The sequence below is a fragment of the Tenebrio molitor genome, chromosome 2 (assembly GCF_963966145.1).
Source record: "Tenebrio molitor chromosome 2, icTenMoli1.1, whole genome shotgun sequence".
Lineage (NCBI taxonomy): Eukaryota > Metazoa > Arthropoda > Insecta > Coleoptera > Tenebrionidae > Tenebrio > Tenebrio molitor.
This window is the reverse complement of record NC_091047.1, coordinates 444,240-462,429: the sequence shown is the minus strand read 5'-3', so window position 1 is coordinate 462,429 and position 18,190 is coordinate 444,240. Positions and strand designations below refer to the sequence as shown.

General features: G+C 37.5%; 4 protein-coding genes across 8 annotated transcripts in view; 2 read left to right on the top strand and 2 right to left on the bottom strand.

The window, feature by feature from the left end:
* The first annotated feature begins 3,839 nt into the window (after window positions 1–3,839).
* On the top strand, window positions 3,840–5,683 carry LOC138125076 (uncharacterized). Of its 2 annotated transcripts, none has more exons than XM_069040340.1 (3): window positions 3,840–4,190; window positions 4,251–4,527; window positions 4,584–5,683. In XM_069040340.1, exons 2-3 carry the CDS (start codon window positions 4,256–4,258, stop codon window positions 4,816–4,818), a joined length of 507 nt encoding a protein of 168 aa, XP_068896441.1. In that variant the 5' UTR covers window positions 3,840–4,190; window positions 4,251–4,255; the 3' UTR covers window positions 4,819–5,683. The 2 variants fall into 2 exon arrangements, with proteins under 2 accessions (XP_068896441.1, XP_068896440.1); XM_069040339.1 differs by having other exon boundaries at window positions 3,841–4,190; window positions 4,248–4,527.
* On the bottom strand, window positions 5,675–10,439 carry Fem-1 (protein fem-1 homolog B). Of its 2 annotated transcripts, none has more exons than XM_069040336.1 (8): window positions 10,101–10,439; window positions 9,819–10,002; window positions 9,260–9,471; window positions 8,864–9,204; window positions 6,947–7,412; window positions 6,679–6,896; window positions 6,404–6,630; window positions 5,675–6,317 (listed from the first exon to the last, which is right to left on the bottom strand). In XM_069040336.1, exons 1-8 carry the CDS (start codon window positions 10,224–10,226, stop codon window positions 6,157–6,159), a joined length of 1,935 nt encoding a protein of 644 aa, XP_068896437.1. In that variant the 5' UTR covers window positions 10,227–10,439; the 3' UTR covers window positions 5,675–6,156. The 2 variants fall into 2 exon arrangements, with proteins under 2 accessions (XP_068896437.1, XP_068896438.1); XM_069040337.1 differs by having other exon boundaries at window positions 6,407–6,630.
* Window positions 7,750–18,190, top strand: part of LOC138125072 (protein turtle homolog A-like) — a 191,010-nt gene continuing 180,569 nt past the window's right edge. Inside the window, exon 1 of the mRNA XM_069040334.1 lies at window positions 7,750–8,197. The gene's annotated coding sequence lies outside the window, so the exon portion shown is untranslated. The remainder of the gene's footprint in view (window positions 8,198–18,190) is intronic.
* On the bottom strand, window positions 10,774–11,841 carry galla-1 (cytosolic iron-sulfur assembly component galla-1). 3 transcript variants are annotated; one of them, XM_069040343.1, is made up of 5 exons: window positions 11,740–11,841; window positions 11,370–11,683; window positions 11,240–11,319; window positions 11,005–11,188; window positions 10,774–10,953 (listed from the first exon to the last, which is right to left on the bottom strand). In XM_069040343.1, exons 2-5 carry the CDS (start codon window positions 11,464–11,466, stop codon window positions 10,856–10,858), a joined length of 459 nt encoding a protein of 152 aa, XP_068896444.1. In that variant the 5' UTR covers window positions 11,467–11,683; window positions 11,740–11,841; the 3' UTR covers window positions 10,774–10,855. The 3 variants fall into 3 exon arrangements, with proteins under 3 accessions (XP_068896444.1, XP_068896445.1, XP_068896442.1); XM_069040344.1 differs by having other exon boundaries at window positions 11,370–11,432; window positions 11,525–11,804; XM_069040341.1 differs by having other exon boundaries at window positions 11,370–11,796.

The window sequence follows — 18,190 nt, the reverse complement described above, 5'->3', positions numbered from 1 at the left end:
AGGTACGGAACAGGACAGGATCGTAATCCTCTACCCTCTACTGAGCGTCTGTGACTAATTCAAGGTACCTGCGTCTCTCGGTTTGTTTGACCCGTTTGACCAAAATATAAATTTGTAAATAGAGGACCCACTGTACATCAAGTTCGAAATTTCTTTCAGGTAAACGCGAGGTATTGCCGTGAACGCGCTCAAGCATTTCAGGAGTCACTATAGCAGCAGATATTGCATTTTTTAAAGTATTTTTCAGTACTCCATAACACTTCTAGCCTCGTTCTAGCTCGTTTCACTCGCGTTTTAAACTGGCCCACTCATGCCATAAAGATAAAGAGCCCAATTTACACACGAACTCGTTAGCTAAATATGTAATACATATCACAGATACATAAATTATTGTGGAAAAAGCAATTTCTTCAAAAACTAAACGATCAAGATCAACAAAATTGACTTTTTCCACAACTGATAAAAAATGTTGACATTTACATGACCTAAATAGGTTGTCAAAGTAACTGTTTTTTGTTCACTGGATGTAATAGTAGTTTATTTAACGAGTTGTGTGTAAATTGGGCCCAATTTACACAAGAACTAGTTGAATACAACGTTTTTTTGTTCGACGAGCCCCTTAAAGGCTCCAAATCCCTTCAAATCTTTAAAATTAGCTTGACGTTTCGTTTTGACAAGTTGTGACATTTATCAAAATCCGTTCACACGGGGGAAAATTCTTAAATTCTGACAGTGCCGTACAAAAAAAGTCTTTTACAATCTAGAACACAAAAGACTTTTACGTTGAACAACTTTTTAATTAAAGAAGAGGTCGCAATTTTAGGAAATCTTTATTATGCAATATTATTTATTTTGAGCAATTTTTTATTGTAAACTTTTATTGTAATATGTACTTAGTACAATTCTTGAAATTGATAGATATAGCTAGAGGCAGATTCATATTGTCTAGAAGACTATAAACTTCACTTCGTGCCGCTTCTAATACATCCACAGACAGATCATTTTCATCACTTTCTGTTTTTTCTTCTTTCTTTTGTTAAACACCAGTAATTCTCACAAAATTGCAACAAACCTTACAAAATTAGAATTATAACGTTTGTTTGACAGCTGCTGTAATAATAATTGGTCAGAGCATACCAGATTTAACAAAACATCAAGATAATATTGTAGACAAAAGTTTCTTTGAGTTTCCGCTAATGTGGAACTGTGCAGTTTTCGAAAAAACGTTGTGTGATACTCGATTGCGAAATTCTTCTGCATTCTCTGATTTTTTCCCAATCTAGAATCAAAAATGACTATTTTATTACAATTCCTAGACTTATCGAATTCCGGAAATATTATCGTGGTTGACTTTACAGCAGTAATTGTCAGATAAAATGAGGTATATAAGTTCAGACAGAATGCTGCAGCTTCACAGTTTCTGTATTTGTCGAGTTTCAAGAAAATATAACGACGATGAGTTGTTGCTCACATTCCAACAACCATAATAAATTGGTCATTATTAAGAATCCAAAATCTGGCTTAGTTTTGGACGCATCTGAGTACAACGTGAAACTGCAGAAATATACCGGAAAATTATCCCAATTGTGGAAGTTGGAATGTATCGATTACGGAAGATTTATTATTATCAACAGAGATAATGGGTGAGTGTGTTTAAATAATTTTAGGGATAAAATTTTAATAAAAAAATTCGAATTATCAGTAAGGTGCTCGACATAGAAGGCGGAACTAAATCGGAAGCTAAACTGATAACTTTTAAAAGACATGGAGAGACAAACCAACAATGGCACTTCAACTCCGATGGGACCATTGTATGTCCAGAGAAGACTTTGGCTGTTGACATATACGGGGGAAAATACACTGAAGGGAATAATATTATCGCCTTTCCCAAACATGGAATACACAATCAAGTTTTTCAGCTTGAATATAAATAATTTGTAATAATAATGTATTGTAACATATTTGGTTCCAAGAAATATAATGTATGCTACAAAAAAATACAGAGTGGTCCAACACTTACCATTTTTGCGATTACGCGGTTTCTAATTATCGAAAAAAATTTACGCTGGGCTAGAAAGAGACACACATATGGAGCTATAAGCCTGTCCCATTATTTTATTTATTATCAATTGGGTTTCGCGTCAGGAGGCAATAAAGTAAAATCTAAATAGGTTCGAACTAATACAGAAAACAGAAATCTGAAAATAAAAAAAATTAAAACGCATCACATTGCCGATTATTTGCAATTAATGAAGGTGCAGCCCAACTGACAGGAACTTATGCCGTAGTTACAATAACTCCCTAATGACAAACCAAACCAGAAGTAAGATTTACAACACCCCATCGCCAAACTGCAGGTACTTACCCTGTCAGAGCCGAACTCGACTATTTTACGCCTAGCAATTTCGGCAAACATTCTGAAGAAATTTTCATATATAATATACCAAGGGACAGATATATTGCCGGAAATTTTTTCGAGCAGTCCTCACACACGAGTGTTTGTAGCAAGAAAATTACATGAGGGCTTCAGCCCGAGGGTAATTTTGAGCGACAAACACGAGTGTTGGACTGCAAGAAAAAATTTCTGGCGATATATATCTGTCCCGAGGTATATTCGGAAGAGAATCGCCCGAAAAAATTTTTCCCTAGGGCAATTATATCGGAAATTTTCCCTAGGGAAAATTTCCGCTTAATTAAATTGTGATTGGTTGCTATTCAAACAATTCGGAGTTGTGATTTGTCAATATAAATCATGTGACATTTGAGGGCGATTCTCAAATAAATTACGTAATGAAGTTGAAATTATTCAATATTCAGTTTTCTAAAATATCCATTTTTCATTTAAAGAAAAATGCTTTACAGATGAAAAGTTGCTGCGAATCGTTTCTATAATACACTGGAATTTCACTGAAAAATGGTTTCGGGGGAGCCGACAGCCCTGCGTCAAAAAGATTTTTTAGGGGGACATCACATTACGAGGTGTCCTATTCAGCTCTACCATAAACGGTCTTGGATTCCAGCTTTCTTTAACTTGATATTTGATCGCAATTTTCACTATTACGAAATTATAAATTCAAAGTCAGTAGTGGATTAGTCAAAAAGGTGAGGAGTTCTGTAACTAGTAGAGAAAAAAAAACTTTCAATATTTGGACCAATTTGATATTAAATCGCTATAAAGTTAGCTCCATCACACACATTCAATTGAAAAAAGTTGATCATGCTCAATTATAGAATATTAATTGTAGATTGTGCCTATCGAGTTTCAGAATTTTTGGACAATTTTTAAATGTGTAATCGCAAAAATGGTAAGTGCTGGATCACATGAAGAATTTATTTCTGTTTACACTTCAATATAACAAAAGTTGCAAAATATTGCGATGGATGGGAAGTAGTCGACACGCCCTTCGAACTATCCCGAATTTACTCCTGGGTAGCGAACGGAGTCTCGAAGTAAATACAATAACTCATCACTTCATCAGAGAGTGAGAGCTCTCGAAATTGTCCCCTGAACAATTAGTAGTGCAACCAGTGGAACAGGACCGGATCGGATAAAAGATGACGACGGCACGGGGCACACAGTTAATTAGGGATAGTAGAAGTTAGTTGTTAAAATAAAATAATTGTTTCTGTTTTTATAAAATTTATTCAAATTGTCGAACCCTCTGAATTACGTTGCAATCTGCGGAAGTACCTCTCAACGTTTAAATGAAGAGTTTAAAGGAGAATCAATCTCATTCTGATTCTGATTATCTATACCTAGGTATTAGGTATCGGTATAGTTTTCCCACATTAACATTTTTTCTTTCTACATCCTGTACGCTACGCCGCTGGTTATTGGTATGTCTGAGGTGCCATTAATAAGTAATGAGTACTATCGGCGTTATTTTGTTCCACCTTTCTTGTTATCCCTGTTCGAGACACCCATTAATACCATTATTTAGTACCAATTCCATCATAAAGAGAGGTCGTTAGTCACGAAGTCACGTGTTATACCCATCGGCACCCGTCGCTCAACACACCAAGTTTCCTAGTTTTTCCCTAAAACTGTGCCTTAATTTAAGTGACCTTGCACTTTAACGAAACGCAAATCCCAATTGCGTCCGCACTCCACAGCTGGTAGCGTGGCAAGACAGCAAGTGTTTGCAGAAAAAACGCAAAATTATATAACCTTCAAGGTTGCCATTTCGACGGTGAGTAATTATAACCACAAAACAACTAGGTTTTCGTGTTTCTACTACGTTGATCAGTAGAGAAAATGAGTTACGGTTTCCAACCACCTCCGCCCTATCAACCTGGAGCCCCACCATATGAACCGGGGGCCCCTCCGTATCAACCGAGCGCACTCTCTTATCCGGGCATGCAGCCCTCGGGTCAATGCGCGATAATTAGAAGCACGAGTTCTGGACTGTGTGTCGACGGTACAGAATACGAAATAAAACTCCAACATTATAACGGATCCCCTGGTCAGTTATGGATTTTGGAACCTCTCGGAGGGGAGAAATTCATAATTAGAAACAGAGGCAATGGGTAAGTGGATTTTTTGCAATTTTGCAATCGCCTGATTTTGACACGTCTGTATGTAGAGCGGTGATGGATATAGAAGGAGGTCCCGATTGCGGGGCTAATTTGATAACGTATGAGAGACATGGAGGTGTAAACCAGCAATGGTACATCAACAATACAGATCGTACCATTGTTAGTGCTGCTGCTGATTTAGCCATGGATGTGTGTGATGGCAATTGTTTTCCTGGAAACATACTAATCGCCTATGATCGACATGGGGGCCCCAACCAGCAGTTCCACCTGCAGTACCAGTAATATATGACTTAAGCGTCCTTGGTCAATGTTAAGTAAATGGGATCTGTCATTATAAACCTGAATTGGGAAAGAATGGATATTATTTTGTAATTAAGTTTTATGTCAAATAGAATTACACTCGTTTCGGAATTATACTTACGTTCGTTGCGGACCGTTCTTTTGATGGTCGGAGACGTTGGAGTACGTGAATTTTGTAACTTTTTTAAATTTCCAAAACCGCAATTGTTAAAATTCGATGAAAAGTCAAGTGTTCGAATTTTCATGTATTTAATTGTGCCAACTTAGTAGCACCAACCTAAAAAAGATTTTCCCCTAAACGGTGACTTGAGTGTAAGTCCATTTGACCGATTTGCCTAAAATTCGACTTTAAAGAATGTTGCACTGATGTTGCCTTCAAGATTCATTATTTTTAGAAGCTTATTTTGCTATGGACACGTATTGTTGTACGTTATGAATATGGATTTTACTGCCATTAGTGGCATATATGTTGTATTCTTATTCCATGTATTTAAAGTTTCCCCACTGAAATGTATTCATGTTTAACTCGAAAAATATACGGGGTGATCAAGAATGACTGTTTAAGTTGGTAACACTGAATTGTATTTTAAATCGTATAACAGGAGTAACTTTCGGTTGTTGATGGCTTGTCGTTGTTAATGCTATACCTACATCAGATATTTGTCAAATAAGCAACAAAACATATCCGGTTGCAGTGTTATAAATAACTGAATTAGAAAATTTTCTTAATTGTACTGCCAACTTAAACAGTCCTTTTTGATCACCCGGTAGTTATTATAGGTAGTGGAAAATATTATTCACAGAAGCAACCGTCTTTCATAGCACCAATAAAAAAATATAAATATCACACTTTGCTTTATTTAAAAATAGAAAATAATTGTAAAATATAAACGTTTTTTCACATCTCTGCTTATTTAATAGTATGCACCATCCTGATTTTATCTACAATATCGTAAACAATTACTTATGTAAAACCTCCAGTAGAAAACGGTAATTTGTAAATCATGTAAGACATCACAAGGTTAGGTTCCAAGCACAATCTAAACAAAAACATGTAGCTCTTTTTCAATACAAAAATAACAAAAACGCAGTCGGAACTCGACTCCCCACCAATAAATATTTTACAATGAAACATTTGATAAAAAAATCCTATTTAGCAGTCTCAAAAAATAACACCAATTATTGGCAAATGGCAACAATTTGTTCATTTGCTTAAATATCGAAAAACATACAAATCTAAACTTTTTAGCTACGAAAACAATCAGCAAAGGAACAAATTGACAAAGCACGCTATTTACACCTATAAATTACAAAAATTGACTAGGCTTTCTTAACGATGCCTGGACCGTGCAACTCTATGAACGATTCGAGAGCTTGAGGAACTTGTCCTTGATAGGTGAGCTTGTGATGCTTGACAGCATTGGCAGCCATACATTTTAAACTAAGTTTCATCTGAGTCTTTAAAATAATCTCGGCGACACCTGATAAACAAAAACAACGTACAATCAGTAGTATCTCGATTTCATAATTTGAACAATATAAAAGTGTTATTGTTAATAACACTTACTACCTGTGGCCGATGAATCTAAAGGCGTTTCTCCTCTCTTGTTGACGCAATCCAGATGCGCTCCTGCTTCTGTCAGATCCGTGATGATCGAATGTAACGTCAAGAAGTCGGAAATCGGTTTGTGGTAATTGACTATCACGTGTAGTGGAGTGTTTCTTTCGTAATCCATCGCGTTCACGTCCGCCCCACAATTAATCAATAAACGAGTCGTTTCGGCGCAAGGAAATCTGCAAATAAAAATGTGACGCCTGTCGACGATGACTCTTCCGACTTACTTGCAAATATCATTTGTGTGGAAGTCGTCCACTGGCGTTTCAGAATTACACGCCAGGTGTAACAGAGTCTGGCCGTCCCTAAGCGTAACCTGCATCTGATTCAAGGTGAACACCATTCTGTTCACGTTGAAACGTTCTTCGTCGGTACAATCTTTGACGAGCTTAGTAAGTATCGTCAACAGGTACAACGTCGTCGTTAAGTTACTTTCCAACTCTTCCTGAAATTCTACGTTACAACAATTGTCGTCAACGGCGCCCTCAATTTTACCATCACAGTTTCGGGATCATCCTTTGGTCCAGGTTTGGTCAACTTGTACTGGTTCCTCTCCAACTCCGTAATAGCCGCGGACAAAACTTGCACCACGTGATCGTACGTAACTTTTACGTTCACGTGCAACATCTGCGAGAACACTTGAGCGAACCTGAGCAAGTCTTTCACGACAGAAATGTGATTCTTTTGTCTCAATCTGAGAGCGTGCAGCCATAATTCCAGACATCGTTCGAAGCGGGCGTTGTCCGCGAACACCGCGCCCCTGTATATCACAGGATGGGGCACTTCGGGATTTTGGGCCCCCAATATCCGCTCCCTGATCGTCAGAGCTTCCATGTGGATGGAATTGTGGTTGTTCTCGATCGATTCCAGTTCGAAGACGGTTTGAGATTCTACCCAGTGTTCGTAAGCTGGGATTGGACTTATTAGCTTTTTCTTGATGGGTTTACCCGGCTCGCTGTACCTACATGCACGACGAGTGATTAAAACAGGTTTATGCTTTATCGATCTATTTTAAATCTGATTCTTATAAATTTGGCAAAGTGTCAATATATGTATTACAGTTAGGTCGAACGTGTTGCACAAGATATTTTAATAGAAGTACACACGTGGAGTGTGTACCTTTGTCACGTGGTAATTTCGAAATTTGATTCGGATCCCAGTGACGCAGAGTTTAGGTATCGATCTTCGGTAGAATGTTGACAGTAATATTTTAAAGAAGTATTTTTTGCCTCAATTGCACAAAATTTCAGGATTTGGGTACTGCTATTTTTTAAACTATTAATAACAAATAGAAGATTAATTCTAATTGTGAAGTTTAAACACAGTTATACTCCGTACGGTGATAGATTGCACGTTTTTAAATTCTAGTTCCAAAACATAAAGCAGTGAAAAATACTAAACTCTCCATCTCAATTGTTTCACGTTATGTAGAAAACCGTTGTATCCCTGCAGATTAATTCCCGCCAAACCAGTTTCTGTGTCTGTCTTCTGTCAAAAAACGTGCAATCTATCACTCTTTTTGCGATTAGTGACGCTTATTTATTGCCTGCGAATTTGCAGTATAGCAGTCACTTTCTAATAACTTGATAATTGATGTTTTTTAATTCTGGTTTGTTTGGAATTTATCCGTTCATAAAAATGTTACCGAATGAGAATAAAAACCCTTTAAAAAATATCTACTTGAACAAAAAGGTTAAGTTTAATTCAAAGAATGGTTACTGAAGACAACAAGAAAAACACTTAACGGTAAGTTTTGCATTTTTTTGATACCTAGATTAGACTAAATACTGACTTCAGAAAATTTTGCAATCACAATTACTTTTATAATAGTGCCAATTTAGGCAGAAACCCACAGCTAAGGTGATGAGATTTGTATTTAAAGGAAAACGTTGTAGTAAAACACGTGTTTGACTGTTGCGAGAATTTATTTCTTACATAACGATTTGGAAATGAGAAAAAATTCATTACCGTTCCAAAGACCAAGAGTCCCAACGCTCAGATAAATTTGTATTTATCAGAAAAAAAAGTGAAATAGTAAACTACATACGTTAAATTGTAGTTTGAGATTTTCCGAAAAAGAAGACGAGTTCGTCATAACGTGATGACTGTCACTCCCAAAAATTTATTTTCGGGCATTTCCGGGTTCATTTTGAACAATCATCAAAAATTTTCCGTCCAGAGCACAACCCTCTGCCCACGTGCGTGTTACGCCACTGATGTCACTGCCAACTATACCTCGCGGAAAACTATAAATAGTCATACAAAAAATCCTATTTTTAGCATTCCATTACACGCAAAACGTTCGATTTCTTTAAAATGCCAACATTCACCTTGCTCTCCGAAAATAGCCGCGCGCGTATATGTTTACGAAATGGACTTCATTTCGAGGAATTTTCTTTGTGTCAAACTCACCTTAACTTCATGGACCTGTGAAGGTACTTGTGTGCCATCACGATATCGTAATTTTCTTTATCGTTGGCGTACGACGCTCCAAGCAATTCCAGCGCCTCGATTTGCTCCTCTTTGGTAATTTCCGGCCGTTCGACCAGATATTCTACCACTTCGGCCCTAGTTCTCTCGGCTGCGGCCTTGATGGGGGTCATTCCCGAATCGTTGGTCGAAAATATCGCGTCGTATTTCAACAATTCTTTGACCACAGGTAAATGACCGCATTCGGCGGCAAAATGTAAAGCGGTGGCCCCGCATAAGGCCTTCTCGTTGGGATTAGCACCATTTTCTAGGAGGAAACTAACCTGAAAACGATACTTGACAATTTTCGGGGAAATTCTGAGAATAGGTGCCACTCACGACGTCTAAATGTCCTTTATATGCGGCTATCATAAGACACGTGTTGTTGTATTTGTTTGCAATGTTAATATCCGCACGGTGATATGTCAGGTACTTGACAATGTCCAAACGGCCGTCGAAACACGCCGCTCGCAGGGGGGTAGAGTTGGATTTGGTCGGGTGGTTCACGTCCGCACCCGCTTTTACCAAAGTTTTCACTACATTAAGGTGACCTAAATAAGTTCATTCAATTGAAACGTTCACCAATTTACTCATGTATTAACTTTTCAACTGCGTCTCACTTAATAGTCGACGTGTTTGCAAAGTAAGAAAAATTCTTACGAACCTTGAAATGATTAACGGTTTTATAAACAAAATACGTAGTGATCTGGCAACAAATTTTACCAACTACGCACTCACACAAAGTCACAAAACGTTTTTGAATCAAAAAACGAGCGTCGTTTTAGCTTTTTTTGCAAACTGGAGATCAAAGTGTCATGAATTTTGAGGTTATGTGAGGCGAAATTAAAATTATTTTGAATTGGTTTTCTAGGCTTTGGTAATCGATCTGTTGGAGTACCTGCACATGCAGCACACCACAGGGCACTAGCTCCTTCGATGACATATCCATCAAACTTCACAGTTCCTTCCTTTTCCAGGTCCGGTTTAAACTTGGTCAACATCATGCGCATCACCTTGTCGTGGCCCTGTCGTGCGGCCACGATAAGTGGGGTGCATTCTTGCCCATCATCTTCTACGAATTTCTACAACGGAAAAAGTCGAGTTAAATTTATCCAGTTTCCATGCCAGTTAATACCGTGTGGCAATGGCCTTTGAAAGCGTGCACAAAAACGTCGCTTACCTCGTTGAGGATATCCTCCACTTCTTGCTTGTCGCCACTGACTAAAAGAGCGTACAGGGCTATGGACATGCCGTCTTTGGCGGCATAGTAAACACGATTCTTCAAGTTCTCGCGGGGCTCTTGCATGGTTTCCCTTTCAACACATACTTTGCGAAATGCTATTTTGAACTAAACTTTTCGCAGAGTGCGATTCACGAATTCTCTTGGCGCAGTGTGAGAGTAACCAACAACTCGGACAGATTTCTGCGACTGCGATCATCACAAACTTGGCACAACTGAACGAACACTGTCATCCCGTGTTTTGTTTTCACATTTGCATCTGTCAAGTCACGTGACTGGTGGTGACATTTTATGAATTCCGTAGAATCAAACAAAATAGATGACTCTTGTTTATTTTATTAACAAATTAAAATTTGTGTTGTAAATTAAAAGTGTTGACAAAGAAAATGCGAACATATCAATTCGAGTCTTCTTCAATAAAATGTACTATTGAAACAATTTTTTTCCAAAGTTATTTGCTGTATTATGCAAACAAAATGGAGTATGATAAGAAATGAGTTCTATGGTAAAAAAAATTACAATTTTGTGGAAATTCCAATGAATTGAATAAAATATAGATGTATTTTGTTTATTTTTAAAATAAATTAAATCACTAATTTTTGGTTATCTATGGTTATATTTTATATAGTTAAAACGCTAATTATGATTATTTATTCATATATAAACAGTTACATAATAAAGATTTCAAAGTGGATTCAGTCTTCTTCTGTAATACAGTTTTCTACCATTTCTTTCAAATTAGGATTTTCCATTGCAGCTGCTATCCTCTCTTTATCGTTGATTTGCTTATTAACTACAAACATATTTGTTACATTTTATAACAACATAATTTTAAATGACACACTTTCATGCTCGGTAGTGTGAGCACCTGCTTTGATGTATATATCTAATTTAATTCTGTATGGGATGCACCTTTCCAACTTTATCCTAATACAGAGCCCTATTAACGTTGCCAGAGAACAGTGGGGCACGGTCGGATTAAATTCGACCCTTACAACGTTGACTTCTCCTGTAGTGCGCTCCTTAACCTCAAAATGATGAGTTTTAATAATTTATCATGAAAAAATATACCAAATCACCTCAACACCTTCTTCATAGACCACGTTAAGTTCTTCCAGAGTGTTTGGCTTCTCTGGATCTTTAATCGTGCGAATTAAATCTAAAAAACGCTCGATTTTTAAATTTGTAAAAAAACACCACAAAGCTCACCGTAAACTGTGTACTTCAACTCGTCGTCTTGGCTCACCTCTTTCACTTCTTTTTTGGGGCTTTCTGTTGGTTTTTTTCGGAAAAGGGATAAAAACATTATGAGATTGTAAATAAATAATATAATACTGGAGGAGCGTGCGATCAGCTGTTCTAACCTTCAAATTGCGGGTTCGGCATTGTGCAAGAGGGGCCTTCTTCGAGTAGGTATAAAAAATTTACAAGTTGTCTTGAGGTGCGAGATGCGCGAATATAACGTTATGAAATTATCTCGAGCTTTCCCTCTTGAGGTGATAACCCATGATCGCGTGTTGTATCTATAATTCTATTTATATTAGGTAGGTAGGTACTAATCAAAGTAATGGAGATTCACATTTGTGAATTATGCCCGAATTAGTTCATTTCTGATGAATATTTTAAAATATCCGGAAATGATTTGCAAGAAAAATTTGAGGTTAAGTTGTCTCTTTCAAATCAATATTTTTGAAATACCATTCGAGTCTTGACTCTCGAGACGTGTTTAATGCAGAAGAATTGAAGATAAAATTACATCTTTATTGTTTATTTACAGGATTTATAAATATTTTTTAGCGTTGTCATCTATCATCGTGATCGATCTCTGTTACACTCGTGAATTGTTAACTTGTCTGTCTTTATTGCATTACAGGATCACACGAATTGGAAAAACGCGACTTCAAATTAAGAAAAAAATATGTATTTTCAGTACAGACATTAAACAAAATAAATGTCTTTTTAAATAATTTTCACAATTGTGTCATTGACATCTCCAGTTGTTGCTCAAGCACCGGTTCATCTTTCCACAAGAAACCTCTTGATTTTCCTAATCAATTGTCCAATTTCATCACTGATTTTTTTTTTCTTGTATAAAATACACGGTGCTGTAGAGTCCAGAATTTTTTTGCGCCATTCTATGACCGTAACGTCGGTGTCGATTTGTTTCGTTTGGTGTTTGTGAGATTTTTCTCTTTTTAGCGCTTCGGGAGCGGCTTAAAGCTTCAATTTTTAATATGGTACAAACAGCTAGGCTAAGTTACCTATTTTATTGGTACTTCCATCGAGTTTGACAACGCCGATTTGCTTCTCGATTTTATTTTCCCACTGGCCTTGTTTTTTGTGTACGTCATCTTCGAGTAGTTTTAGTTTTTGTATTGTTTTAGATTTGTCCGGCGCGGCGTTTCGTTTCAGCAGAACGTGTGCCAGATAATTTATTTAAGTTCATTTTGCTGGGAACAATGAATATTAATCGCGTTCCTGAGACGGCACGCAATTCGTATTACGTAAGCGTGATTTCGTTGGAAAGACACCACCAATGCCAGAGCGTTTACAACAAATGAATTTTTCTCTTAACTTTGTAATTTACTTAATTCCATCTGGATACGTTAAACATCTTGAAAATGAAACTTTTGATTCTCATTTCCGTTCTTTTGATATGCTATTACTTCGTTGCCTTTTCCTATGTCCACCGCTAGTCCATCCTCGTTGGCGTTCACTATAGTCCCATCTGAATTTATATACCACTGCTGGTTCACGTTGTCGGCTTGTTTCTCACAGATGACAAGGTTCGTAACTTTTTTCCCGCCTTTTTGGATATCTAGAACGAACCTGAGAGGATTAAGGAGTTTGTCAGATCGTGTTATTACGAGACCGTGTAAAGATTTTCTCACTCTTTTGTTTTGTTAATTATGAAAAATTTTCCATGCTCTATGTGTTCCAGTATCCATATTTGTTGCGGAAATCCTGTCGGTTGCTGTGCCATGACTACCTTTCCAGTAGCATCGAGAACAAGACCAGACGCAGTATTTTTTATGAGAACGAACTTCTCCTTTACTGGTAATGACGGTTTTTGTGTTTTACTCATCGGGTTTTTTGAGTGGCTTTACAAACAGTCACAATTTTGTCATTTACAAAGTTTTTTTTTCTGATATCTATGGCAATAACGTCGGGGTTTGCTATGGAGATGGATTGTGATGGCTTAAGGTTGTTGGTTGGTAAGAATTGAACATTTGGCGAGGGCAAAATAGAAAACCGTAAAATCGGACATATTCCGGGCGTTTCCATAAATTCCCCCTTTACATAAAATCTGACCCCAACGTCTTCGAGTTTCAATAAACTATTAAGGTGGGCGGACAGGCGATAGGTGGCTTCTCGGCGAATCCGCCCGATTCAGCCATCCATCTTTAATGCGGCAGCAAGAAGTAAGTAAACTTGCGCCCTATCCGCCTATTCATAAGTTACGGAATGATTTCCATACAAAATCCCGATGCTTTCAGCAACATACATAATGGATTAACCACTTCCGGAGATTCACCTGGAACTCGAGAGGATGTTTTGTGGTGCTCGTCTGTTGGTCAAACAAGACGCAGGGAATGCGGGACTCTCGGCCCTAACGAGCAGGAAACACGACCCATAAACAAGATAAACATCGACTTGATGCAGTTTTACACGGGACCGCCCCTTTTCACGCCGAATTAGCCTCGGGCTTTGCATGTGGACGACTGGAGAAATTCGATCCGATCGGGAATAATACCAGAAAACATCAATCTTGCTAATGACAACACGATATTTCGGGGCGGAATGAGGCCTGAGTATCTGCCTGCTATTCCTCCACCGATAAATCATATTTTTTGTTGCCAGAAATCGGGCATATTCGACAACCTCTCCAGACATATTTATTTATTTATCTGTTTATTATCTGTGCCATGAGTGAACGTGTGATTTATTTCCTAGCGATCTGGCCTACCAAGTATCTAATTGTGCACTTGGGGTGTATGATATGGGATCGATTCGGGGAGAGGGTTAATTTTGCGCCCTCTGGGATCGACAGGACTCGCCACATTTGCTCCAAAACAGGCCGCTACAGCAACTCCTCGCTGTTTATAGATATCTTTTTTGTTTCTTTCTTAACAATATTCATACCGAAGCTCTGTAACGTGGGAATTCGGTTGTCAAAAATGGTGGAGGCGCCAGGACAGTTGAAACAACAATCGTTTTAATAAAAATTGCTAACTCACTCTTATGACAAAAACGCTTTCGAAAGTAAAGATTAATTACAATTTCCAGGTAAAACAAGTTGTCCAGATGACAGTTTAAAATGTTTTTCTTCGATTTGGTTCTTTTCAAAAAGTTGAAGATTCAAAGATCTTTTTTTGTGGTTTGTAGTAGATTGTAATCTCCAACCATATCACAATTTAAAACCTCACAACTATATATATTTGGGTCAGTTTCCTGACTCTAAGCTTCTGTTCCCCGGTGAATACTTAAACAGAAGAGATACGGGGAGAGGAATGTTGAGCAAGAAGACACAAAAAGAGTACGTCGCTAAGAGGAAAGGAAGCTTAAAACAGTGCAAATGGAAATACTGCACGTGGGATTGATGGTAACACAACAGGAAATATTGCGGTGAACTATTACAGGAAAGACAGTAATAAAGAATGCAAGTGAAGTTGGTCCGAAAAAAGTTGATTATGAGAAAAGATATTGTACATTCCTTCCGCAACGTTTTCCCGTTAAAAATACACAAATTGTCTGGAGCGGATTTATTTCTCTCAAATAAAATGAACAAACTGATTATTCTGTTAGTGTGAGGAAGGATTGGAGTCATTGACGGCTCTCCGAACTTCGTAAAAATGAACTTTTTTGCATCGGCCAAGTTGTCCGCTCGAAGAGTTTAATTTTGAAAGTTAAAAGTGCGACCGGCGATATTGAGTTGAATAAAAAACGGTTTCGATCTGTTAGAGGGTTCCCAGGGAATCGGCGAGTTAATAAAGCAATAAAATGATTATTTTATATTACTCCAGCCTCGTATATTCCCAGTATAACCGATGAATTTTATGGGGATTCCCCGTGCTGTGTCTTCAAAGACCTGAAAGGAGCATTAAAAGTTGTACTCTGGATTTTATGGACTTCCAATGCGCGTACTTCCAGGCACGTATTCAGATAAATAAGCCATAATTTACGTCTGCCGCGTGACGTTCTTCTTTGTTTCGGGGGCGAGTTTTCAGATCGTTTCGGCTTAATGGAAACCGACGCCGAGAGTTTGTTTTGAAAGGTGCGGTCATCGTCGAAGTCACATTTTTCAAAGGAAAAACAACAGTTTTCCGGGAAAGTCGTATTTCCGGAATGATTATCAGATGTGTTTATTATGCGAAATGAAAATGTGCAAGTCAGCTGTGACCGACGCGACGGTGGCGCCTCCTTGCTGACCGTATCATTCATCACAGTTGACCATGATGAAGCGATGTCGCTTTCTGCTGACAGTTATATGAACTAGTCAGAATGAGATCGCAGTAGTCTGAGATGGTGGCAAATGGCTCGCTTTGACCCACTCTCCCCAATCTCGGGAGTCGTTTTTGTGTTTGCAAACAACAGCGTCATCTTTGATTCAATAAAACATTACGTAAATAGCTTTTAAATAAAAGATCTTTAATAGTTATTTAAGATATAAGTGTAAAAAGTTATCCTTTATTGTACGAACGGGTTTAAAATACGACCGAGGTACGAGGGAGTATTTTAAAGGATGTGAGTGCAACAAAGGAACTTTTTACACGTATCTCTTACAACATTTTATCTACGATCGTGAGATCACTGCACCGGTTTCAACATAAATTTGTATAAAATAATTATCATTGATTCCATATTTTATGAATAACCAAAGTCGTTTGAGAACCACGTCGTTTAGCAACCTACTTCTAAACAATATTTCCAACAAATTGTATTGTTGTATTCTGACAGTTCTGTGCCATAAAAGCGTGCACGTTTTATGGCACGATTCCGTCAGTTTCACTAAACACGTCAACTTTGACAACGATTTTTAGTGCAAAAAGTGCCTACTTTTTACACGATCCTAGATAAAATGCGTTTAAATTTGTTTTCGCAAAAAAATCGTGAAAATGAAAGTTGTTCAGTCTGAATTTTCTGAAAGTGCTTTCTTCGTAGCACAGTCGGCACATTTCAGATTTTTTTGACTCCATCTGCGTATATTGTCGTGATTGATAAGTTTCGTTGAATTTTTATTAAGTTATTTGTGCCTTGTTGTTTCTGTATCGTAATATAAATCTCCAACATATATCTCCCAAAGAAAACGCATCTATGTACACAGGAAATGTAATCGTGGAGAACTAGTTGGGGCATGTTTCAAATTGGATGGTGTTTATTCTCGAAATTTAAAACAAACACGCGTATTAAGTGTGTAACCTCGATGCACATGTATTCGAATGCACTGTAGCAGAAGACCAAACAAGTCTCGAATTCGCAACCGAAAATCACTTATTTACAACAACTAAGCAAATATTTCCATCACCAAATTCATAGAAGGGCCGAGCCGGTCCTGGACGTTTGTTTAGTAAAAACGCGTGCGGGAAATTCGGGCAAATGTTGTTAGTTCTTGAGTAAATCTGTGATGTCAGTGTATTAGCTGGAATGGCGCCGTTTGAGAGGCTTTGTGTAAAATTAGGCGGTCGTTTGTTGGACCTGTGCGCCCAATTACACGGATATATGGGACACTCGCCAGCCCTAATTAAATACACAACTCCTGCGACCGTGTTTCTTTTATTTGGGACGCACTTCCGATTCAGACAAGGAAGGCGACAGCGACAGTCGGCTTTTAAATTGCTGAAGCCGGACGGTGCAAAGGCATGTGCCGCGAACGCTGTCAAACATTTTGAGAATCTTCTTTGACTGTTTTTAAGAATGATTTATTTGTCCAACAGCGTGCACCATTGACACAAAACAGCACGGAATTTGTTCCTATTTCAAGAAGTAGATAATACATATGGAAAATCATTAACGACTGAAACCGACCGATTAAAATTAATTATTACTTTACACTCAAGTGAAGGAAGAAAGCGTTGGCGTAATCCACACGAATTTTGGTTCTGTGTACCGATTTGTAGCACGTGGTTTGTAAACAGCCAACCGGAGAAAAGAAACGTTCCCACAATCGCACCCAACTTTGTCGTAACATCGAATGAATACGTAGATGACAGAAATCTTTACTGTTACCTACCTTCTTATCGATGTACAAATTACGGTTTACTGGAAAAAATTTTTTTTTTTTAATATTACTTAATATTCTTGTTAATCTAATGCGTACCAAAACTTAACAAAACGAGTATTGTATACTCAATTTCATATAAATGTGCATCTAAGCAAGCCATGAAAATCTGATTTTTAGTTGGTAGTAAAGCTAAAGCTAGTGACTTTAACTTTCAAAGTTGCTTGCTCTGCGCGAACCCGATTTGATTAATTTTTTAGTTTTTGCCCATTTTAACATTGCTGATTTCAAAAGCAATGTTACGTCTTTTTACTGATTAAATTAAAGGAATCTTATTTGTTTTTGTCTTTGCATTTTTACCAAGTAAAGATTTATTAGACATGACCTTCATAAATGTGACTTTTGTAATGTAACTAAATTAAAGGTGCTTTTACAAATGCACAGCTCACTTGATGAACATTTATATGAAATCAATTATATATGGCAGCTCCAACAGAAACGCCACGTACTATTGCGGGCAAAAAAAGTGGGACATCAAATTTCTGTCAGTTTTGTAAATTCGATGTAGTTCAAGCTTTATTGTCATTTTTTTTTTGACACTATTCCAGCTGACAGTTTAAAAATTTATTTTATACTCCTATTTTCCTTTTCCAAATGCTCACTTCTTTTGATAAAGGTAGATTTTGATTGGGACTTTGCATTAAATAAATATTCACTACGTGCTTACTTACAACCATTTCCTACAACCTACAATACTTAATGATAACGTCAATCAATTTAAAGTAGGGTTAGAATCAGATAAGGGTTATTT